The 25,716-nt window shown below is 43.8% G+C and overlaps 1 protein-coding gene across 2 annotated transcripts in view; it reads right to left on the bottom strand.

The window, feature by feature from the left end:
• Positions 1–25,716, bottom strand: part of SERPINI1 (serpin family I member 1) — a 94,238-nt gene that overhangs the window by 40,575 nt on the left and 27,947 nt on the right. The window contains exons 1-2 of one of the 2 annotated variants that reach the window (XM_001505517.5): positions 11,484–11,552; positions 1,088–1,355 (exon numbers count right to left, since the gene is read on the bottom strand). In XM_001505517.5, the coding sequence (XP_001505567.2) occupies positions 1,088–1,337 (250 nt within the window). In that variant the 5' untranslated portion in view covers positions 1,338–1,355; positions 11,484–11,552. Of the gene's footprint in view, positions 1–1,087; positions 1,356–11,483; positions 11,553–25,716 lie in introns of those variants that run through there. The other variant, XM_029073812.2, reaches the window with a different exon arrangement.

Below are 25,716 nucleotides of genomic sequence, written 5' to 3'. Positions count from 1 at the left end.
TAGGTCACGGAAAGTGCCAGAAATAGGAACTAGTTCTTTTTAATTTCCATTCCAGAGGTGTACTCTTTTTTTCAAAAGGTTTGTTAAGCACTTACTATGTGCTAGGCACTGTACAAGTGCTGAGTAGATACAAACTAATCAGGTTGGACACAGTCCCTGTCCCACAGTGGGCTCACACTTTTAATCCCCATTTTAAAGATGAGGTAACAAGAACAGAAAAGTGAAGTGACTCGCCTAAGGTCATACAGCAGGCAAGTGGCAGAGCCGGGGTTGGAACCCAGTTCCTTCCAACTCCACTAGTCTCTATCCACTAGGCCATGCTGCTTCTTTCATTCATTCAATTCATTCAATCGTATTTATTGAGCACTTACTGTGTGCAGAGCACCACATTAAGTGCTTGGAAAGTACAATTCGGCAACAAAGAGAGACAATCCCTACCCAACAACGGGCTCACTGTCTAGAAGCGGGGAGAGAGACAATAAAACAAGTAGACAGGCATCAATAGCATCAATATAAATAGAGTTATACATATATTACACATTATTAATAAAATAAATAGAATAATAAATATGTATATATATATACACAAAAGTGCCGTGGGGGGAAATGGGGGTAGAGCAGAGGGAGGGTCAGGGCGATGGGGAAGGGAGGAGGAGCTGTCCCCATGACATTCTTTACTTAACTTGTATATAAAGAAGCCATTTAATAATGATGGTATTTGCTAAGTGCTTGCTATGTGCCAAGCACTGTTCTAAGCACTGGGGTAATAATAATAATAATAATAATGTTGGTATTTGTTAAGCGCTTACTATGTGCAGAGCACTGTTCTAAGTGCTGGGGTAGATACAGGGTAATCAGGTTGTCCCACGTGTGGCTCACAGTCTTAATCCTCATTTTACAAATGAGGTAACTGAGGCACAGAGAAGTTAAGTACTTGCCCACAGTCACACGGCTGACAGGTGGCAGAGCCAGGATTTGAACCCACGTCCTCTGAAGCCCAAGCTTGGGCTCTTGCCACTAGGCACAAGCATACCTGTTGCAGTAGTTATGTGGTAAGTGGGAGTGGAAGGCCCTAAAGAATACTCACCATTTTTCAGGCTGTCATATCCCAAGGAATGACGAATTTCCTTTAGAGTGGATCCATGGGCTCCAAGTTCCACCATTCCCATGGCAATTGCAATACTCAAAGGAGAAAAGAGGATATTTTCATCTTCCCCGACAGCTCTCAAGTGATTGTAAACACTTACGGATAATTCCGCAATGGTTTCATCGGGAAAATTGCTACTGAAAGCCATACTTTGCAGAACCAGGAGGGTCAAAAGTCCGAGGGAAGGCATGTTGGAGAGCTTTCGGAGCTGTAAGACAAATATGATTACTGTAATCAACTACAAAATTGAAAACTCAAGGAAATGGGGAGGTCTGAATTGAATATTACATTGTAGTGGCAAGTTGTAGTCATTCGTTATGGCAAGAAGAGGACAAACCCATATTCCGGACCTAAGGAATAAGTCTCTATTTTATGGAAAGCTTGAGAAAGCATGCCCTATTACTTCTATCATATGTGGCAACACCCCTGGGCACCGTTACCAAGCAATTACTTTTGTAAAAACAGGTCAAATAAGCACAGTAGAACTTCAGGGCCCAGCTTGCAGGCCTGCATTAGGAAGGAGAACCATTCACTCATTCATTAATTCAACAGTATTTATTGAGCGCTTACTATGTGCAGAGCACTGTACTAAGCACTTGGAATGTACAATCTGGCAACCGATAGAGACAATCCCTGACCATTGCAGGTTTAGGGTCTAATCGGGGGAGACAAAAACAATAGCAATAAATAGAATTAAGGGGATGTACATCTCATTAACAAAATAAATAGGGTAATAAAAATATATACAAATGAGTGGACGAGCACAGTGCTGAGGGGAAGGGAGAGGGGGAGGAGCGGAGGGAAAGGGCGGAAATGGGGCTTAGCTGAGGGGAGGTGAAGTGAGGGGCAGAGAGGCAGCAAAGGGAACAGAGGGAAAGGGGGGCTCAGTCTGGGAGGGCCTCTTGGAGGAGATGAGCTCTCAGTAGGGCTTTGAAGAGGGGAAGAGAATTAGTTTGGCAGAGGTGAGGAGGGAGGGCAGTGCCTTTGACTCTGCTTCCTCTGACTGGGATCTTGGACGGTTGGCCAGACTAGGGCAGTCAGAATGAATCTTGGCAGCGATCGAGACAACTACTTCAACCTACAAGGTGGTTTAATTGTCGAGAAAATCCGAGATCTCGACTTGAAATTGAAAAGATGCAAACCCAAAACATGATATGGCGACGAGCTGTAGATCAAAAGGACGAGCAAGTGTTCAGTGGCAGGTTGTGGGGAGAGGAGGGTAGGGTACAACCAATTAATCATTTACATTCACTTATGTCCAGAGCATGTACTAAGCACTTGAGAGAGTACAGTACAAAGAATTAGCAGATGTTCCCTGACCACCATGAGCTTACAGTCTAGAGGGGAAGAAAGGAATTAATATGAATAAAGAAGTACTTTATAATATTTTAAAGATATGTATTAGACAAGGATTACAGTATTGAGGCATATAGTGCTCCCTAAGCCCTTCTTTCCTCTTCTCCTACTCCCTTCTGCACCATCTTGACTTGCTCCTATTATTCATCCCCCATCTCAGCCCCATGGCACTTATTTACATATCTGTAATAGTCTTTATTTTTTTTCTTTATTCCTGAGTTGTGGATGCTCCATTTAGGTGTGATAAAACAGCACGGTGGGGTTGAAGAAGGATGCATCTGAGCCACAGCTCTACGAACTGAGCCTAGCTCTGTCTGACCATTCGTCTGCACTATCCAACAGGCTCGATCCATTACATTCTTCAGCACTTAGAACAGTGCTTGGCACATAGGAAGCACTTAATACTATTATTATTATTATTATTAACTTTTCATTACTAAATCCCAAGTCACCTGTGAAATGAAGCCCCCCAAGTCATGGTAGCAGAGGACAGCTGGGCTAGGCTCATTAGAGGAGTCAAACAATAACAATAATAATTAATCATCATAGTACTTGTTAAGCACTTACTATATGCCAAGCACTGTTCTAAGTACTGGGGTAGATGTGAGTTAATCAGGTTGGTCCCACAGGGGGTTCACACTCTTAATCGAAGACCTTGGTGCCCATCCAAATGTGCCCCAAACCCTCCCCTGCCAACGCCACCATGCCTCCAGTCACCGTGGCTTGTCACCATGTTTCCCAACAAGGCCGTGGCTCTGAACATTGGAAAATGCAATAATAGGAACTGAGGAATTTGTTTAGCATTTACTATGTCCTAGGCACTAAACAAGGCGCTGGGGTAGATTTAAGATGATCTTGTGGGGACTCATGAGACTCAGTCTAAGGAGAAGGGAGAATAGGTATTCAATCCCTATTTTATAGATTCATTCATTCAACGGGATTTATTGAGCACTTACTGTGTGCAGAGCACTGTACTAAACGCTTGGAAAGTACAATTGGGCAACAGATAGAGACAATCTCTGCCCAATGACAGACTCACAGTCTAGATGGGGCAGGGGGGGAGACTGACAACAAAACAAGTAGAAAGGCATCAATAGCCAGAGTAGCTAAATGATTGGTCCAAGGTCACGCAACAGGCATGTGGTGGACCCAGGATTAATCAATTGTATTTACTGAGTTCTGTGTCCAGAGCACCATACTGGGTAGAGTACAACATAAACGTAGCCACGTTTCTCGCCCCAGAAGAAAATACAGTCTAGAGGATTCGAAACCGAGCTGGTGGTCTTCCCACTAGATTACACTGCTTCCCCCGGCTGTGAGAGCTGCCACTCTCACCTCAGGCACAGATGAAGAAGCAGTGTGGCTCAGTGCAAAGAGCATGGGCTTGGGAGTCCGAGGCCGTGGATTCTAATCCCGGCTCCGCCATTTGTCTGCTGTGTGACCTTCAGCAAGTCACTTAACTTCTCGGTGCCTCAGTTCCCTCATCTGTAAAATGGGGATTAAGATTGTGAGCCCTTTGTGGGGCAACCTGATGACCTTGTATCTACCCCAGCACTTAGAACAGTGTTTGGCACATAGTAAGGGCTTAACAAATACCACCATTATTATTATGAAGGAGAGCTCGCTTTTCCCCGCCCACTGTCCCACCCATGGCTGTTGTTGGGGACAGCAAGTGCTCGGGAACCTGTGGTGACCACAGTTTCCTTTGGAGCCGGTTTGGCCAGGACCATAGCTGTCATAGTCCGTACACCAAAGACTCCGACTGAGATCCAGTAGGTTAGGGTGGGAGAGAAGCTGGGCCAGGAGGATTCCACACCCCCTTCCCCCCCGACCCGTCATGACGGTGGTATTTATTAAGAACTTACGATGTAGCAACCACTGTGCTGAGTGCTGGCGAACATACGAGCTGATCAGATCACCCCACATGCAGCTTCTAGTTCACTCTTTCAATTGTACTTATTGAGGGGAGGCAGAGAGAAGTTAAGGTCACACAGCCGCCGACTGGCAGAACCGGGAACAGAACCCAGTTTTCCTGACTTCTAGTCTTGTGCCCTTTCCACCAGGCCATGGTGCTTCTTCCCTTTTCCTGTCCCCAGATCTCTTGGCTATGAGGGAGACGGCTTGGGCAGAGCAAGACCAGCTGCACCCCAAGAAAGCATCTATCCCCTGATCTGACATGCTATCAGAATCATCAGTGACCATTATGGCGTTTGATGTGTCAAACGTGTGTGTCAAATGTGTCAATCATGAATGATTGACCCCTGTTGGCACAGGAGTGTGATGCCATAAGCCAACGGCGGAGGGACGGGACTCTTTAACGGGCTCTCATCAGTGAGGCTAAAGAACCTCCTTGAATGCTGTATGCGGCGTGAAGTAATGATGTCACCAAAATCAGGGGAGGGCCCATATTATCTATTATCCCTGGGCCCACATGAGTGACTGATATGGCCCCGCCCCAAAGTGAGGCGGTGGCTGGAGGAAAAGCTTCGAACTGACTGCTTACCGGACTCAGGGTGAGTGGTGTTAAAAGTTTTGAGGGAGATGGTCCTGCTGTGTTGAACAATCTCGCAGAGTTATGTTTGTTTTGATGCAAATTCTTTCAAGTTTCCCTTTGTCTCTCGTCTCCTCTCACTCTATCAGTAAATCAATGGGATTTACTCAGTCCGGCAATTATATTTATCAAGCGCTTACTGTGTGCAGAGCACTACACTAAACATTTGGAAGAGTACAACGACATACCCATTCCCTGACCACAATGGGCTTACAGTCTAGAGTACTTTAGACTGAGCACTAGAGTATGGTCTGAGTATTTTATTGTGTGCAGAGTACTCTACTAAGTGCTTGGGAGAGTACACTGTAAAATCTACATGCCTTGTGAGCATGGATGCTTTTCTGTCCCATTTTTATATTCATATTTCCAAGTCTTTACATACGCTGCCAGTCCTCAGAAATTTGACAATAACTATAAGATTAAGTTGAAATTCACCAATATATTTACCTGTGTCTTACACTATGCTTTCCTCAAAGGTCCTCTACATTGTAAGCTGCTAGCAGGGATCATGTCTACCACTTCTACTGTGCTGTACTCTCCCAGGCACTTAGTATAATGTTCTGGATACAGTAAGTGCTTAATACACATTAATTGACTGGTTGATTCTCTGGAATTCTAGATTTTTTACTCTAATACATTGAACACAACACCAGCTTTTTCTTCTTTCACACTGGTATATTAAATCTTTAGCAAAGCAGCAAAATACATCTTAACCTGTATAACTGTCCTCCATTTTTACATCATTTTTGTAACCGCAAAACAGGTGTGGAGCTGAGATAGTGGTGCTGCATTGGCTCAGTCGAGACTGTAAGTTCGTTGTGGGTAGGGAATGCATCAACCAACTCTGTTACGCTGTACTCCCCCAAGGCCTTAATTCATACTCTGCATCCAATAAGTGCTCAATAAATACCACTGATGATGATCCAAAAGAGCTTATTGAGGTTGGCAAGGGAATTACTAGAAATGGAAAAGGAGACAGAAAACAATGTGGTTTGACACCTGACCTCTTCACTACTGTAGGTGGTGGCCCTGGGATGAATCGAGCCCTTGCCTGGTCTTGATAAGGGTGGGGGGATTTCTGCTCTCTCGCTTTTTTCCTCCTGATGTCGGATGAGTGAAGGAAGTCTGCAGAACTTGGCTGGCTCCTCAGGGTAAGCCCTTATCCCCTTAATGAATCTGATGGGAAGAGGGAATTAATGATCTATTTTGGAGCTTTCTGATGCAAACTGTAATGGGTACTTGTGGTTTAAAATCCTTGAATTTATTTTCCTGCATCCACTTCACTTGTGTCGCTGATTAAAATATTATCTGTCAGCACACAGTTTTATAGTTCTTCAGAGTATTCAGCAGAATTTCCTTTCAGATTCTGGGCAGATTCCACATCTCTGATTCTTTTTGGATGTGAGGTTTGAAATAGGGCTATTGCTTCTCACTCTAAGTAATTTGGCAAGGTGTCCTATATCTGGCAGGCTATTATGTGGTCCATGTAACAACTACATCTAGTAAAAAAGGGGAGGAGGAGAGAAAAGATGAGACAATAAGGGGAAATGGAACAGAAAGGTAAGAGGAAATGAGACTGAGTCTCTTAATTCACTTGCATTCTCCCAAGTGCTGATACAATAATCACTCAATGATTCAACCCCACCACAGCCTCAGTGTTCTCTTTTCCCACAGCCCATCACTGCATACAGCTGTATGGAATGAAAATAATGTTTTACTTCCTCCACACCACACTTTAAAACTCATTAATTTAATGATATCTAATCAAGAAAGGCATTTCCTCCTACCTTCAAAACATCTCCACTAGGATGTCTCGCTGACACCTCAAACTTAACATATCCAAACCAGAACTCTTTATCTTTCCACCCAAACCCTGTCCTCCTCACTGTTTTCCTGTAAACAGCACCACCATTTAAACAGCACCACCATCCTTCCGGTCTCACAAGCTAAAGAAACTGCAAGGCCTAGTGGATAGAGCACGGACCTGGGAGTCAAAAGGACTTGGGTTCTAATAATAAGAATGATGGTATTTGTTAAGCGCTTATTATGTGCAAAGCACTGTTCTAAGCACTGGTGAGGGGATACAAGGTAATCAGGTTGTCCCACGTGGGGCTCACAGTCTTCATCCCCATTTTACAGATGAGGTAACTGAGGCCCAGAGAAGTAAAGTGACTTGCCCAAGGTCACACAGCTGACAAGCAGCTGAGCCGGGATCAGAACCCATGACCTCTGACTCCCAAGCTGTGCTCTTTTCACTGAGCCATGCTGCTTCTCTATCCCAGCTATGCCAGTTGTCTGTTGTTGGACCTTGAGCAAGACACTTAATTTCTCTCTGCCTCAGTTCCCTCATCTGTAAAATGGTGATTATGACTGTGAGCCCCAGTTAGGACATGGACTGGATCCAACCTGATTACTTTGTATCTATCTCAGTGCTTAGAATCATGCCTGGCACATAGAAAGTGCTTAAATACCATAAAAAACAAACAAAAAACCCAACTTGGCATTATCCTCAACTCATTTCTCTCATTCAACCCACATATTCAACCTGTCACTAAATCCTGTCAGTTCAAACTTCACAACATTGCAAAAATTTGCTCTTCCCTCTCCATCCAAATTCCTATCAGATAAATTCAAGCACTTACCTCTGGCACATAGTAAGGACTTAAATACCAGTATTATTATTAGCCTGTCCTGTCTTGATTTCAGCATCAGCCTCCTTGCTGATCTCCCTGCCTCCTGTCTCGCCCCAACTCCAGTCCATACTTTACTTTGCTGCATGGATCATTTTTCTATAAAAATGTTCAGTCCATGTTTCCCCACTGCTCAAGAATCTCCAGTAGTTGCCCATCCTCTCCTGCAAATGTCACCTTGCCATTGGCTTTAAAGCTCTCATTCATTCATTCATTCAAAAGTATTTATTGGGCGCTTACTATGTGCAGAGCACTGTACTAAGCGCTTGGAACGTACAATTTGGCAACAGATAGAGACAATCTCTGCCCAGTGACGGGCTCACAGTCTAAACGGGGGAGACAGACAGCAAAGCAAAACAGAACAGAACAAGTAGTCTGGCGCAGATGTCAGGAAGATAAATAGAATCACATATATATATACACACATCATTAACAAAATAAACAAAGTAATAAATAATATATATAAATATGCCCAGTGCTGAAGGGAGGGGAAGGGGGAAGAGCAGAGGGTGGGAAAAGGGGGAATGGGGAGAGGAGGAGCAGAGGGAAAGGGGGTACTCAGTCTGGGAAGGTCTCCTGGAGGAGGTGAGCTCTCAGTAGGGCTTTGAAGAGGGGAAGAGAGTTGGTTTGGTGGATGTGAGGAGGGAGGGCGTTCCAGGACAGAGGTAGATTGTGGGCCAGGGGTCGACGGCAGGACAGGCGCCAATATGGGACGGTGAGGAGGTGAACAGCAGAGGAGCGGAGTGTACAGGGTGGTCAGTAGAAAGAGAGAAGGGAGTTGAGGTAGGAGGGGGCAAGGTGATGGAGACCTTTGAAGCCAAGAGTGAGGAGTTTTTGTTTCGTGCACAGGTTGATAGGCAACCACTGGAGGTTTTAGAGGAGGGGAGTGACATGTCCAGAGCGTTTCTGTAGGAAGATGATCCGGGCAGCAGAATGAAGAATAGACTGGAGCAGGGAGAGACAGGAGGAAGGGAGATGAGAGAGGAGGCTGACACAATAATCCAGTCGGGATATTATGAGAGCTTGTACCAGCACGGTAGTGGTTTGGATGGAGAGGAAAGGGCGGATCTTGGCGATATTGTGAAGGTGAGACCGGCAGGCATTGGTGATGGATTGGATGTGTGGGGTGAATGAGAGAGCAGAGTCAAGGATGACACCGAGGTTGTGGGCCTGTAAGAAGGGCAGGTTGGTCATGCCGTCCACAGTGACAGGGAAGTCAGGGAGAGGACAGGGTTTTGGAGCAGCGTGGCTCAGTGGAAACAGCACGGGCTTTGGAGTCAGAGATCATGGGTTCGAATCCCAGCTCTGTCACTTGTCAGCTGTGTGACTGTGGGCAAGTCACTTCACTTCTCTGTGCCTCAGTTACTTCATCTGTAAAATGGGGATGAAGACTGTGAGCCCCATGTGGGACAACCTGATTCCCCTGTATCTACCCCAGTGCTTAGAACAGTGCTCTGCACATAGTAAGCGCTTAACAAATACCAACATTATAAGGAGCTCAGTCTTAGACATGCTGAGTTTTAGGTGGTGGGCAGACATCCAGATGGAGACATCCTGAAGGCAGGAGGAGGTACGAGCCTGGACGGAGGGGGAGAGAACAGGGGAGGAGATGTAGATTTGGGTGTCATCTGCATAGAGAGGACAGTTGAAGGCATGGGAACAAATGAGTTCACCAAGGGAGTATAGATGGAGAACAGAAGAGGGCCAAGAGCTGACCCTTGCCCCCTCCTATCTTACCTCGCTGCTCTCCTACAACCCAGCCCACACACTTCAATCCTCTATTGCCAAACTACTCACTGCCCCTCGATCTCATCTATCCTGCTGCTGACCTCTCACCCGTGTCCTGCCTCTGGCCTGGAATGCCCTCCCCCTGCATATCCAATAGACAATTACTCTCCCCACCTTTAAAGATATGCTTTTTGAAGGCACAATTCCTGAAAGAGGGCTTCCTTGACCAAGACCTCATTTCCTCTTCTTCCACTCCCTTTTTACGCCACCCTTGTACTTGAATTTACTCCCTTAATTCACCCCTCCCTCAGTCCCACAGCTCTTATGTACATAGCTGTAATTTATTAATATTTATGTCTGTCTCCTGCAGAATGCAAAGTTATTGTGGGCAAGGAACATGCCTATCAATCATTCATTAGTATTTAATAATAATAATAATGTTGGTATTTGTTAAGCGCTTACTATGTGCCGAGCACTGTTCTAAGCGCTGGGGTAGACACAAGGGAATCAGGTTGTCCCACGTGGGGCTCACAGTCTTAATCCCCATTTTACAGATGAGGGAACTGAGGCACCGAGAAGTTAAGTGACTTGCCCAAAGTCACACAGCTGGCAAGTGGCAGAGCCGGGGTTCGAACCCATGACCTCTCACTCCAAAGCCCGTGCTCTTTCCAGTGAGCCACGCTGCTTCTCTGAGCCACGCTGAGCGCTATGTACAGAGGACTATACTAAGCACATGGGAGAGTACACTACAACAGAAATAGCAGAGAAGCTCCCTGCCCATAATGGCCTTCCAGTCTAGAAGACTCCATTATATCGCATTCTCTCAAGCACTTAGGAGAGTGCTCCGCACACAGCGGAATGGGAAGCAACGTGGCTCAGTGGAAAGAGCACGGGCCTGGGAGTCAGAGGTCATGGGCTTGAATCCCGGCCCTGCCACTTGTCAGCTGTGACTGTGGGCAAGTCACTTCACTTCTCTGGGCCTCAGTTAACTCATCTATAAAATGGGGATGAAGACTGTGAGCCTCACGTGGGACAATCTGATTACCCTGTATCTACCCCAGTGCTTAGAATAGTGCTCTGCACAGAGTAAGTGCTTAACAAATACCAACATTATTATTATTAGTGCGATTGACTGACTTAATGAAAAATTTTCAATTCACATTGTCCATTTTCTGTAAATATCAACAATTCATAAACGTGTAGGTCTAGGTCATACTCTCTGTCCTACCCAATTGCATTAAACAATTTCACAGATACAATTAGAGATCAAAAAAGAGGTTCAGGGGCCAGATTTTACCAACCACACTTCATTATAAAACTATTTTTGAGCATGTAAAGGTATGCAGAGCATGGAAGAAGGGGTTGGGCAACAACCCTCCAAAAATGGAGTAAAAGGAGTCATCCCCATCCATGAAGAGCTTACCAATAATAATAATGATGACGGTATTTGTTAAGCACTTAGTACGTGCCAAGCCCTGTTCTAAGCACTGGGGTAGATACCAGGTAATAAGGTTATCCTATGTGGGGCTCACAGTCTTCATTCCCATTCTACTGAGGAGGGAACTGAGGCACAGAGAAGTTAAGAGACTTGCCCAAGGTCACACAGCAGACAAGTGGCAGAGCTGGGATTAGAACCCACATCCTCTGACTCCCAAGCTCAGGCTCTTTCCACTAAGCCACGCTACTACTAAACGGAGGGCAGGACTAAGGACACAATATCAATTATTATATGTTCCATTATGGCTAAATTCATCGGACTTCCACACCAGATCATAGAAATTTCTTGGCAATTTAAATTTCAGCAAATAACTCTGTATTTGCAAACTTTCCTAAAAACAGGCTGCCAAGAGATGGAAGAGACGTGTTATTATATTAGCAAAGATATTAAACATGATTGAGATTGGGAAGGCTTAGATTGAAATACTCAAACTATTCAGTCAGCCTGGCCATTTTTCTGCTTTTCAATTGAGCCACAAAATGAGGTGTGTACCCCTTCACATGCAGCCCTTACCTATTCCATAAACTGTCAGATGTGGCATCTGGGAATAAATGGGAATATGGCTTCCTGGTGTGCAGAGAAGAATGAAAGATCTGCAGGAAAGAAAACATGCACAGCAGATGGGAAGTGAAGGGGAAGAATAGTCTTCAAGAAAGTTTGGTTTTAGGATCAATTCACAAATCAATGAACCAAATGTAATTTATTGAGAGCTTACTGTGCAGAACACTGTACTAAGCATGAGGAAGAGGACAATATAACAGCACTAGCAGACGTGTTTCCTGCCTATAGCGAGCTTACAGTCTAGAGGTGGAGACAAACATTAATATAAATAAATTACAGATATGTACATAAGTGCTGTGGGGCTGAGAGGGAAGACAAATCTAGTGGCTCTCTTTTTAACAGGAAATCCTAAAGCATAAAGAAACAGCCAAATTTAACCAGGACAATAGAAGCTCCCAAATGTCTGATGCTCTCTTGTTCTGGGAAGGTCTATAATGGCTGTAGCTCACTGCCGCTTTGATTTGACCATCCTAATTTTGATGGAGTAGCTTCTCCTGGGTTTGAAATCATGGCTAGCAAAGTCCAATCCTGTCTCATAATCTAATGTCTGGATGATGCATCATTTAGGCCTTTGACAGATTAATGGTCCCATTCTTTCCCCAGAGGTTAAACCACAAAATTGCATTATCAATCAATTCTCATTGTAATAATCAGACCACTCTGAAATAATCACTCCACCCAATGAGTGGGGACCACCTACTGTCCATTTCTGCTCATATACACCATTTTCAAAAATGGTCCAAATAAACTACCGTCCACAGCAATGATTTATTGATGCTTCAGCTAAACGGGTGAATTGAGATTTACAAATCAATACATGGAAATTCTCTTCCTCTTCTTAACAATAAAGATGACAAAATGGCCCACTGCTGCTGCTGTAGGGTGAAACGAAAGAAAGCATGCACGAACAGGGATGGAAGAATTCATATTTTTTAAAAAGTTAGGAATTCGTGTCAAGCATTGGGATAGTGGGTGTTTAGGAGACCAGGGCTGATAAATTAGCCCAGAAGGGAGGAATAGGGAGAGGGGTGGCTCTCCTCAGAAACAGAGTAGAAAACAGAGATACTCTTTAGGGGGCAATGTTTAAATGCAGCTTGTAACTATATCTCAACAATGCAAAAGAAAGCATCATCATCAATAAGGGTATTTATTGAATGTTTACTATGTGCAGGACACTGTACTAAGTGCTTGGGAGAGAACAACAGAGTTGATAGACACACTTCCTGTCCACAATGAACACTGGCCAAATTTCAAACTTTCAGGTTCTAAACCCAAACATAGTTAGCACTTCATAATCTGTGGCATCGTCTATGGTCAGGCAAAAACAAACCAGAGAAGAAAGGAGCAGTTACTTTGCCAAAAAAAGTCATGTGGCCTTGAGGGTAAGGAATATATCTATCAATTCTGTTGTACTCGTCCAAGCACTTAGTACACTTACTGCACACAGTAGGAACCCAATAAATATGGCTGACTATTGATATGGCCCATAAGCCAATCCTTTCCTTTGCTTCATGGCATCTCAGGTAGCTCAATGGACCAAAATTAATTCAGAGGACTAGAAAGTCAGCACGGTTTAACACCTCCTACTTCAAAAAAAAAGATGCTTCAATTTCCACTCCAGGTTGACTTTTGATAAACGCTTTCACTACACTTATTATATAGTTGTAGCAGACGTCTATCCTACGGCAACAACCTGTCCTGTTGACATTATTTTTTAATTAATGAAGCGCTACTTACCTCTGGGTGCTCACCCCATTGACAAATTATGATTTAAAATAGATGTACCCTCCATGTCCACAGCACCCAACACTCGAGTGGGGTGCTAGCCATGGGTAGACAGGGCCAACAGCAACACCTGCTATCTGGTGGTGCCAAAATGGGCATTTCAGGGTTATTAATAGGGGTCTTCAGCAGAGTCATAAGGAATATTTCTACCCTGAAAGGACAAGTTTGGCCCACCCTAGTGAGGACTGTTTCTGCAGCTGAAGATGAGAAGCTGACACTTTCTGCCACATGTCGGCTGTGTGTTGACCTTGAGTAGGTCACTAAACTTCCCTTGCCTCAGTTACCTCATCTTTAAAACACGAATTAAGACTGTGAGCCCTTCATGGGACAGGGATTGTGTCCAATCTGACCAACTTGTATCTACCCCAGTGCTTAGGACAGTGCTTCACACATAGTAAGTGCTTAACAAGTACCAAAATTATTATTATAATCCTCTCCTTTTCCAGCAAAAACTGCCACTGTCATTTTTATGACTACTTCCTTTACAGATCAGTTGTGTCTGCTGCTTCACCTAAAAGCAGGACCTTAATGAGTCATCCCCTCTCAGGGTCGCACCTGGAGAGTTTCCAGTTCTCTACCAGTCTCAACTGGGGGAGGGAGAGTCAAGGAGAGGCATTTTCCCTTCCTAGCTGGGGCAGTGGCTAGCGAGTGGAAGGCAATCTGCAACAAGTCAAAACTCACCCCTGCTGGGCCGAAGCGGCTCGGGAGAGAGTCGAGGGTGGCGACTCAAGTTGACTGCGTGGAAGGAGGCAATGGTAAACCACTTCTAGATTTTTACCAAGAAAACTCTATGGATCCACTACCAGAACGATTGCAGATGGAGGTGGGGAGTGCTGGGCGAGATGTGTCCATGATGTCACTAGGGGTCGGAGATGACTCGACAGCATAAGACAGACCGAATGAGTTGTACCATAGACCTTTGGGGTGGCAGGATAGAACCCCCAAAAGCATGACCACTTGACTGAAGTGGGGTGTTTTGTCAGCTCTTTCAGAAAGCAGCCCAGCAATGAAAGATGGGGAGGATATTATTAATTGTTCCACTCCTTTCCCCCAGGCTCTCTCCAATCACTGTTTCCAATCTCCCTTGATTTGGCCCACCAATAGGGAAGCAGCGTGGCTCAGTGGAAAGAGCCTGGGCTTTGGAGTCAGAGCTCATGAGTTCAAATCCCAGCTCTGCCACCTGTCAGCTGTGTGACTGTGGGCAAGTCACTTAACTTCTCTGTGCCTCAGTTACCTCATCTGTAAAATGAGGATGAAGACTGTGAGCCCCACGTGGGACAACCTGATTCCCCTGTGTCTACCCCAGCGCTTAGAACAGTGCTCTGCACATAGTAAGCGCTTAACAAATACCAACATTATTATTATTATTATTACATGCATTCAGACCCAAAACTTGGGGTACCATATGTCTTTTTCCCCAAATGAACTCTTAATACACATAAACAGAGACAGGAAGTTAGGATTCTGTCCGCTAGAGATCTCCTTTCCCAGAAAAAAATAAAGTTTTCTATTCTACTTTTGTCACACAGCTCAAACCGCAGCAACTGGGAGAGAGGCCACTTCTCAATCAAGGATATTTTTCCTCACATCACTAAAATCCACCCTTTCCTCTCCATCTTAACTACTACTATGGTGATCCAAGCACTCATAATATCCCACCTTGACTACTGCATGAGTCTATTCACTGTCTTCCCTGCCCCCGGTCTCTCCCCACTCCAGTTCGTAGTTCATTCTACTTCCTGGAATTGTTTGTTTTTTAAAAGCATTCCGCCCGCATCTCCCCACTGCTCAAGAACCTCTAGTTGTTGCCCATCTATCTCTGCACCAAGCTGAGACTCCTCACCTTAAACTATAAAACATTTAATCAGCTTGCCCCCTTCCGTCTTACCTCACTGATTTCCTACTACAACTCAGCCCATACACTTTGCTCCTCTAATATCATCATATTCTTGTACCTTGATCTCATCTATCTTGCGGCCAACATCTTGCCCAATTTCTCCCGCTGGCTTAGAACTTCCTCACGTTTCATATACAATAGACCACCACTCTCCCCAACTTCCAAGTCTTATTCCAAGTCTTCACACCTCCTCCAAGATGGCTTCCTCTACTCCCTCTCCCTTCTGTGCCACCTAAATATTTGGACCTGTGCCCTTTGAGTACTTAATATTCACCCATCCTCCACCCCACAGCACTCGGGTATAAATCTGCAATTTATTTTAATACCTTTCACCTCCTCTAGACTGTAAACTCCTTGTGGTCAGGGAACACATATACCAACTCTGTTGTATTGTGCTCTCCCAAGTGCTTGATACAGTTTGGAAGCAGCGTGGCTTAGTGGAAAGAGCACGGGCTTGGGAGTCAGAGGTCATGGGTTCTAATCCCGGCTCTGCTCCGTGTCAGCTGGATGACTGGGCAAGTCACTTAACTACTCAGTGCCTCAGTTTCCTCATCTGTAAAATGGGGATTAAGACTGTGAGCCCCACGTGGGACAGCCTGATAGCCTTCTATCTACCCCAGCACTTAGAACAGGGCTTGGTACATAGTAAGTGCTTAACAAATACCATCATTATTACATATAATAAGTGATCAATTTGACTGGTTGATATTTACTACTAATAATAATGATATTTGTTAAGCGCTTACTATGTGCAAAGCACTGTTCTAAGCGCTGGGGGGATACAAGGTGACTTGGTTGTCCCACTTGGGGCTCACAGTCTTAATCCCCATTTTACAGATGAGGTAACTGATGCCCAGAGAAGTGAAGTCACTTGCCCAAAGTCACATAGCTGACAAGTGGTGGAGCCGGGATTTGAACCCACAACCTCTGACTCCCAAGCCCGGGCTCTTTCCACTGAGCCATGCTGCTTCTCTTACACACTTACTGCCTGCAGAGCACTGGTCTCAGTACTTGGGAGAGTTCAGTATAAAAGGGTTGGCAGACAACATAATAATAATAACTATTATTATTATTATGGTATTCAGTGTTTACTCTGTGCCCTGCACTCTACAAGGTTCTGGAATGGATATAAGCAAATCGGGTTGGATGCAGCCCCTTGACCCATTTTACAGATGAGATAACTGAAGCACAGAGGAGTTAAGTGACTTGCCCAAGGGGGTCACACAGCAGACAATAATACTCATGGCATTTGTTAAGCACTTACTATGTGCCAGGCACTGTTCTAAGTGCTGGGGTAGATACATGACCTTCAAGGTCATGACCTTCACTACTAACAACGAAAGATTATTCATTCATTCATTCATTCATTCAATAGTATTTATTGAGTGTTTACTATGTGCAGAGCACTGTACTAAGCGCTTGGAATGGACAATTCAGCAACGGATAGATTATAAATTGCATAATGTCGTTCAGAGTCACTCTGACTTAGTCTGCAGTAAGATATCACAAACATCCACTTTATTTCCAGGATTTTACTAGGAATAAAGATAGTCTTTGCCATTCAAATTACATTTCTTGGAAGCAGTTTATAAAATATAGTATGTCTTTCAGTCCATGCCTCAGAAAAAAAGCAGGAAAGATCTGTCACCTGCTAGAGCTTAACTAGAGTTGATTTGCACGGATTCCAGATGATGAAGCTTGATATTCAACTTCAGGTGCTATATATACTCTGCAACCATATTGAAACACTTCAGATTCCATTACTTCAATTCAAAAAAAAAAAATACTCAGACACACTTGAATACTCTCTAGCAGTTCATTTAGTTTTCATTATTTTGATTTTGTGTGTCCAGAATGTCATCTAGACAAAGACAATACTGAATTTTTCAGCACTGGGGCTTTATGAGAAAAAAAAGGCTATGGAAGAAGGTAAAAAGCAGGATGGTCTAGTAGAAAGAGCACTGGCTTGGGAGTCATAAGACCCAAGTTCTAACAGCGTGGCTTAGTGGAAAGAACACAGGCTTGGGAGTCAGAGTACATGGGTTCTAATCTCAGCTCCTCCACTGTGTGATCAGCTGGGTGATATAGGGCAAGTCACTTAACTTCCCTGAACTTCAGTTACCTCATCTGTAAAATGGGGGTTAAGTCTGTGAGCCCCAAAAGTGACAACTTGATTACTTTGTATCTAGCAGTGCGGCTCAGTGGAAAGAGCTCGGGCTTGGGAATCAGAGGTCATGGGTTCAAATCCCTGATCTGCCACTTAGCTGTGTGACTGTGGGCAAGTCACTTAACTTCTCGGTGCCTCAGTGACCTCATCTGTAAAATGGGGATTAACCGTGAGCCTTACATGGGACAACCTTTCATTCATTCAATAGTATTTATTGAGTGCTTACTATGTGCAGAGCACTGTACTAAGCGCTTGGAATGAACAAGTCGGCAACAGATAGAGACAGTCCCTGCCGTTTGACGGGTTTACAGTCTAATCGGGGGAGACGGACAGATAAGAACAATGGCAATAAATAGAGTCGAGGGGAAGAACATCTCGTAAAAACAATGGCAACTAAATAGAATTGAGGCGATGTACAATTCATTAACAAAATAAATAGGGTAATGGAAATATATACAATTGAGCGGACGAGTACAGTGCTGTGGGGATGGGAAGGGAGAGGTGGAGGAGCAGAGGGAAAGGGGGAAAAAGAGGGTTTAGCTGTGGAGAGGTAAAGGGGGGGTGGCAGAGGGAGTAGAGGGAGAAGGGGAGCTCAGTCTGGGAAGGCCTCTTGGAGGAGGTGAGTTTTAAGTAGGGTTTTGAAGAGGGGAAGAGAATCAGTTTGGCGGAGGTGAGGAGGGAGGGCGTTCCAGGACCGCGGGAGGACGTGGCCCAGGGGTCGACGGCGGGATAGGCGAGACCGAGGGACGGTGAGGAGGTGGGCGGCGGAGGAGCGGAGCATGTGGGGTGGGCGGTGGAAAGAGAGAAGGGAGGAGAGGTAGGAAGGGTCAAGGTGATGTAGAGCCTTGAAGCCTAGAGTGAGGAGTTTTTGTTTGGAGCGGAGGTTGATAGGCAACCACTGGAGTTGTCTAAGAAGGGGAGTGACATGCCCAGATCGTTTCTGCAGGAAGATGAGCCGGGCAGCGGAGTGAAGAATAGAATGGAGCGGGGCGAGAGAGGAGGAAGGGAGGTCAGAGAGAAGGCTGACACAGTAGTCTAGTCGGGATATAACGAGAGCCTGTAGCAGTAAGGTAGCTGTTTGGGTGGAGAGGAAAGGGCGGATCTTGGCGATATTGTAGAGGTGAAACCAGCAGGTCTTGGTAACGGATAGGATGTGTGGGGTGAACGAGAGAGACAACCTGACTACCCTGTATCTACCCCAGCACTTAGAACAGTGCTCTGCACATAGTAAGCACTTAACAAATACCAACATTATTATTATTACTCCAGTGCTTAGAACAGTGATTGGCACATAGTAAGCGCTTAACAAATGCCATAATCATCATTGTCACTTTCCTGCTGTGTGACCTGGGGCAAGCCTTGACTTCTGTGCCTCAGTTTCCTCATCTGTAAAATGGGGATTCTAAACCTGTTTTCCCTCCTACCTCAGACTGTGAGTTTCAAATGAGAAAGAAACTGTTTCTGTACTGAATAGCTTGTTCCTACCCCAGGGCTTAGTAGAGTCCTGGCACATAATATGCACTTAACAAATACCATTTAACATCATTATTATCATCATCACAGTTATTATTTTTATTAAGAAAGCTTGCAGAATTGGGGCAACAATTCTAGACGACTTGCTGAATGAACTACATCTGAAGAAATAACAATAATATCAATAATTATGGCATTTAAGTGCTTACTGCGTGCTAGGCACTGGGGTAGATACAAGCTAAACGGGTTGGGCACAATTCCTGTCCCATGTGGGGCTCACAGTCTCGATCCCCATTTTACAGATGAGGTAACTGAGGCATGGAGAAGTGAAAAGACTTGCCCAAGGTCACACGGCAGACAAGTGGCAGTACCAGGTTTAGAACCCATGAACTTCTGATTCGCAGGCCCATGCTCTACCCACTACGCTATGCTGATTCTCTTCTATGCCATGCTGCTACTAAAGTCCTATCCTAGACCTACTGCATCTTTCACCTACTTCTATTGAGGTTGGCACTTCTGCTGTTCAAGAAGAGGTAGAGGGCATTAATAATAATAATGATGATAGCATCTGGTAAGCACTTCCTATGTGCAAATCACTGTTCTAAGCACTGGGGCGAATACAAGGTGATCAGGTTATCCCACGTGGGGTTCACAGTTTTAATCCCCACTTTACAGATGGGGTAACTGAGGCACAGAGAAGTGAAGTGAATTGCCCAAAGTCACAAAGCTGACAAGTGGCTGAGCTGGGATTTGAACCCATGACCTCTGACTCCCAAGCCCGTGCTCTTTCCACTAAGCCACGCTGCTGCAATATTTCAATGGAAAGCAGGAGAAACCTAAGGGATCCCAGGAATGATGGGAACTCTCTTCCCCTCTTCAAAGCCCTACTGAGAGGTCACCTCCTCCAAGAGGCCTTCCCAGACTGAGCTTCCCCTTTTCCCTCTGCTCCCTCTCTGCCCCTTCACCTCCCCACACCTAAGCCCCCTTTCCCCCTGCCTTTCCCTCTGCTCCTCCCCCTCTCCCTTCCCCTCCCCTCAGCACTGTGCTCATCCGCTCATTTGTACATATTTATATTACCCTATTTATTTTGTTAATGAGATGTACATCCCCTTGATTCTATTTATTGCTATTGTTTTTGTCCGTCTGTCTTCCCCGATTAGACTGTAAGCCCATCAATGGGCAGGGATTGTCTCTACCTGTTGCTGAATTGTACATTCCAAGCGCTTAGTACAGTGCTCTGCACATAGTAAGTGCTCAATAAATACTATTAAATGAATGAATGATGGTATAGTGGAATGAAAAGTGATGAGGAATGCTGAAGCATGAGTGGAAAGGACACCTGAGATACAGTTAGACGTCGGGAATGAGTATTGGGAAGAGTTGACCTCAGACCTCAAATCTGCGTTACGTCGGCATTACCCATAACCCTAATGGGAACCTTAATCTGTCAGTGGTATTTACTGAATACTTACTATACGCAGAGCACTGTAGTAAGCACTTGGGAGAGTAATAATAATAATGTTGGTATTTGTTAAGTGCTTACTATGTGCCAAGCACTGTTCTAAGTGCTGGGGTAGATACAGGGTAATCGGGTGTCCCACGTGAGGCTCACAGTTAATCCCCATTTTACAGATGAAGTAACTGAGGCACAGAGAAGTTGTGACTTGCCCACAGTCACACAGCTGACAAGTGGGAGGTAGCAGACCAGTTCCCTGCCCACAGTGAGCTTAAACCCTACAGGGAAGACAGACAATATAAATGCAATAATAAATTGTACACAGTCTAGTAATATTTATTTCTGGTGGTGATAAAAGCACTTGTTAAGCATGAACTGGATTCCTTACGTGAAGAAACGCTTCAAGATGGTCCAGTAAATAATAAAGCAGTAAGAAATGCACATCGCTAGGGCTCAAAATGATTTACACTTGTAAAAAGGATAAGGCAAGCCTTTTGCCCATACACTTTGAAAAGTATTGATTTACGTGTATGGCAATATAGTGTTATTTATATGTGGATCGATAAGGCACTGACATAAACAAACGCACTAGGTGAATTTTTAAAAAAGAGTGCAGGATAATATGTGCTTCTTGGCTTGGGTTTATCTCTATGACTGACAGAGCACACAAATTGTAATTTATATTGCCTTATGCAGGTTTTCAGCTAAAACAGTTAAGTGCACCAGTGCTTTGCAGAAAACAGTATTGCCTGCTCTTGCTTGTGATTTGTAAAACAATGTGTGAGGGATAGTAATGGCTAGGAGAAAAGCAGACTGGACTCTGTTGCAGAAGAATGGATAAATGAGCAGGAGTAGAAAGCTTGGCTGAATACGGAGCCAAAACCAGAATCCTTAGGATAGGTTCTGACGTTGGGCAAAAATCACAAGGTGGTTTTTCCAATACATTTTGATCATTACTATTATGTTAATAATTAGTAGGCATTTTATATACCTGTTTATGGCTTGGCTGACAAATTGATTGATCAAATGAATGAGGTACAGGAACAGAGATTAGGACATCTGTGCTACTTATCACAAATACACACTTCTCTCATTCCAGTAAATGGCAAGGGAAATTGACTGGTCAGTCCAATTAAAATGGTAGGTGCAAGGGAGATTTTATTGTACTCCCCCAGGCACTTAGTACACTACTCCGCACACAGTAAGCGCTCAGTAAGCAGAATTGATGATGATGAAGGTCTCACACCACACCTGAGTCCCACACCAGACTGACTTTTCTTTGCTCAGACTACTATCACGACATGTAAGAAAACTGTAAGGAATCCTGACATTATAATTCAAAATGCTATAATGGAAAAGTACAAACACGAGCATTATAAACGGGGGAAAGCTCTACAGGAAGAACTGTGTTAAAGAGGAACAAAACTACTTGAAAAAAAGTTTCTAAAACAAGTTTCTAAAACCCTCAATTTTCCACTGCTGAATCTACATTAATGATTGACAAAATGAGACCAGGCATGAGCATATACATGTTTTTCACCATAAATTGGTCAACTGGTATGTCTAACTATATCCAACCCCTTTTAAGGAAGAAGGGATATAAGTAAATCCCCATTTGGGAAATGTATCCTCAAGCCTTCCTGAGCTCAATACCGTTTTATTAAGATAATGTGGATAAGGGCAGAAATGAAGGACCTTGTGAAGGAAACAGCATGGCTACATGGCAAGTTTCAAAATTGTTAGATTTGGGCTAATTGGTTTGGGAGTGTGGAATTATAGTCACATTAAAATCAGCAAGATTGTTAGTAATGATTACAGCAGTTAACACCATCTGTTGATTTTTGCATTCACTACATGCTGAGGTGCGACACCTTCAAGCCAAATATATCTTTTTGGTTGTAGTGTCTATATTCTCTGCAATCAGTTGAAAACAATCAGAACACTTTTCCATAGTATTGAAAACACAACCACAGAAGTTTACATTAGCTAAAACATCATTTAAAAAGGAAGTTTTGGGTAGGACAAGGAGTGGAAGATATGAGATTTTCAACTGTGATGAACAGTTTTAGATTTTCATAGGCCAAAAGTCTTTTTTTTTAAAATTGAGAAAATGAGAGAATGACAAACTTCAATGAAAAAAAGAATTACATAATAACTTGTTCCATATAATCAAAATCCATCAGTAACTAGGTTTAGGATCCTAGTGAATCTTTTTATTACTTGAATTTGACACCACAAATATAGCAGGCACTTCTACTGCACTGAATTGAAGTCTCTTAATGAAAAAAAGAAGTTTTGAAATACAAGCTCAATCATATCTATTATTTTGAATAGTGTTCACAACTTCAGGCTTGCCCAAAATATAACCCACTTACACTGAAACATCCTAGACACCAATCCCCAATCAATATAGTGTTTTAGAAAGAGCATTGCCCAGTGAATACAGGACAGGCCTGGGAGTCAGAAGGAGCTGGGTTTTAATCCCAGCTCTGCCACTTGTCTGCTGTGTGACCTTGGGCAAGTCACTTCACTTCTCTGTGCCTCGGTTACCTCATCTGCAAACTGGGATTAAGACTGTGAACCCCATATGGGACATGGACTGTGTCCAACCTGATTATCTTGTATCTACCCCAGGGCTTAGTACAGCATCTGGCACATAGTAAGCGTTTAACAAATACCATTAGGAAAATAAAATATCCAAGGTACCTCTAAACATTCATTATATTGAACGAGTACTTCCCTCATTCATTCAGTTGTAACCACCGAGTACTTACTGTGTGCAAAGCGCTGTATTAAGTGCTTGGGAGAGTTCAGTACAACAAAGACGCATTCCCTGCCCATGACAATCTCGCTTGCCTCTAAGACTTTAAAAATAACTTTACCCTCTGCTTGTTGGCATGGTATTTTATTCATTTAGGGTAAACCACACATTCTAAGATTCCACCCATTCTAAGATGTGTGGTGGATCATGATGCTCCTAGAACTTAATTTCCCAATTGTAATTCAATTAAAAGGGCAGTAGCTAACTTTCCACCATATGTGGCTGCCAGCTGTAACCATTGCAGTTTCAAACCGAAGGCAACATTGTCACGTGTACTGAAGCGTGGTTTATAAATGATGAAAGCTGTCACTTATGCAACAGAAATTCCTGTAGTCCTTTGAGATGATGGCATCAGCCCAATTTACCAGTATCGACGGTGTATTTAGTAGAGGGAATTAGAAGCAAAAAAAACTTAGCATATTATATGACAGACATAAAATCAAATTAAGCATTATGAAAGTAATTTGTTTTTTCAGTAGCATCTTTATACCAATAGATCCTGAAGTGCTTTATGGTGAAACTAATACAACTGTCAATTAGACTTTAGCAATGTAAAAACTGCGGGCAAATGCATCAAACATAATGAGCTCAGCAATAACTCACACGGATATTTAAACTGGGACTTTGATTAGCTTTGTACTTTCTTTTCAAGTTGGATTTTACAGCATCTTAGCTATGTTCCAAGTCTTTATCTATGTTTGTCTTTTTAATAATATCCATGATTGTAACGACAAAACTTTCATCATCTTTGACATTAAGAAAATATATCAACCCAAATCAACTACAGATGAATTAAATTTTCCTCCTGCAGGTCACAGTTGAGGGATGTTGGTAGGCAAAGATCAGATTCACTAGCAATTCGTGTCAGGTAATTAATTCACAGTCAAGTAGGGACGTGTACTACTTTCAGTTAGTGAATCCATGATGATTTGATGGTAAAACACCACCTCTCACTGCATTTATAGCTTAGAATCTGGCCTCTATCACCTGTGCAAAGAGTACACTGTCATACTTAAAGATAGCGGTGGAACTTTAGTCTCATCATAAATCTCCACATATTTGATGGCCTCTTACTGACATATATAAGACTACATCTGGGCCTGGGGAGATGAAAATAAACCCACAGCTCTGCTGAACATCTGAAATATTATTGATTTGGCAAGTGAACTCTGGAAAGATGTTCGACGAATTAACCACAGCTACAGATGTCAAATTAAACATTTATGAATTTGACCTAGAGGAGGTCATGATTGTACTGTGGCTGCTAATGCTGATGGAGTCTTTCATTGGGAACAGTGCTTGGCACATAGTAAACGCTTAATATCATTATTATTATTGGGAACAGTGGATGAGTCTTGATTCTGAGATTATCCATTCACCCAAGTACATGGCGTTCAGATGCCTGAAATTTCAATTTTTTGTGCTTCGGTTTCCATATCTGAGGGAAAATAACAATGATGCTCAATTAATAATGGTACTTGGGGGGCATTTACAGTATGCAGAACACTGTACTAAACATTTGGAAGACTGCAATAGAGTAAGAAAACAAGATCCCCACTCCTTCTGAGACTTTAGTGGCTATAAACTTGCCTGCTGTGCGATTTGGGTTAAATCATTTATCTTCTTTATGCCTCAGTTTCCTTATCTTTTATTCAATTCATTCAATAGTATTTATTGAGTGCTGTACTAAGCATTTGGAATGTACAAATTGGTAACAGAGACAGTCCCTGCCCTTTGAAGGGCTTACAGTCTAATCTGGGGAGACAGACAAGAACAATGGCAATAAATAGAATCAAGGGGAAGAACATCTCATTAAAACAACAGTAAATAATAGAATCAAGGTGATGTTCATCTCATTAACAAAATAAATAGGGTAATGAAGATATATACAGTTGAGCAGACGAGTACAGTGCTGAGGGGAAGGGACGGGAGGGGGGAGGAACAGAGGGAAAGGGGGGAGAAGAGGGTTTAGCTGCGGAGAGGTGAAGGGGGGGTAGAGGGAGCAGAGGGAAAAGGGGAGCTCAGTCTGGGAAGGCCTCTCGGAGGTGAGCTTTAAGTGGGGTTTTGAAGAGGGGAAGAGAATTAGTTTGGCGGAGGTGAGTAGGGAGGGCGTTCCAGGACCGCAGGAGGACGTAGCCCAGGGGTCGACAGTGGGATAGGCAAGAATAGGGGACGGTGAGGAGGTGGGCGGCAGAGGAGCGGAGCATGCGGGGTGGGCAGTAGAGAGAGAAGGGAGGAGAGGTGGGGGGGCAAGGTGATGGAGAGCCTTGAAGCCTAGAGTGAGAAGTTTTTGTTTTGTGCAGAGGTTGATAGGCAACCACTGGAGGTTATCTGTAAAACGAGGATTGATTACCTCTTCTTCCTCCTCCTTAGAATGTGAGCTCCATCTGAGACAGGGACTATGTCCGGCATGGCCTGGAAAGCGCAGGCGTCTGGGAGTCAAAAGACGTCGGTTCTAATTTCGGCTCTGCAACTTGCAGGCTGTGCGACCTTGGGTAAGTCACTTAACTTTTGTCTCAGTTTCTTCACCTGTAAAATGGGGACTCCTTGCTCCTTTTTAGACTATGAGCCCCATGTGGATAGGTA

Source organism: Ornithorhynchus anatinus, chromosome 1 (assembly GCF_004115215.2).
Source record: "Ornithorhynchus anatinus isolate Pmale09 chromosome 1, mOrnAna1.pri.v4, whole genome shotgun sequence".
In the NCBI taxonomy this organism is placed as follows: domain Eukaryota; kingdom Metazoa; phylum Chordata; class Mammalia; order Monotremata; family Ornithorhynchidae; genus Ornithorhynchus; species Ornithorhynchus anatinus.
The sequence above is the reverse complement of the archived record's forward strand: the minus strand, read 5'-3'. Positions and strand labels throughout refer to the sequence as shown.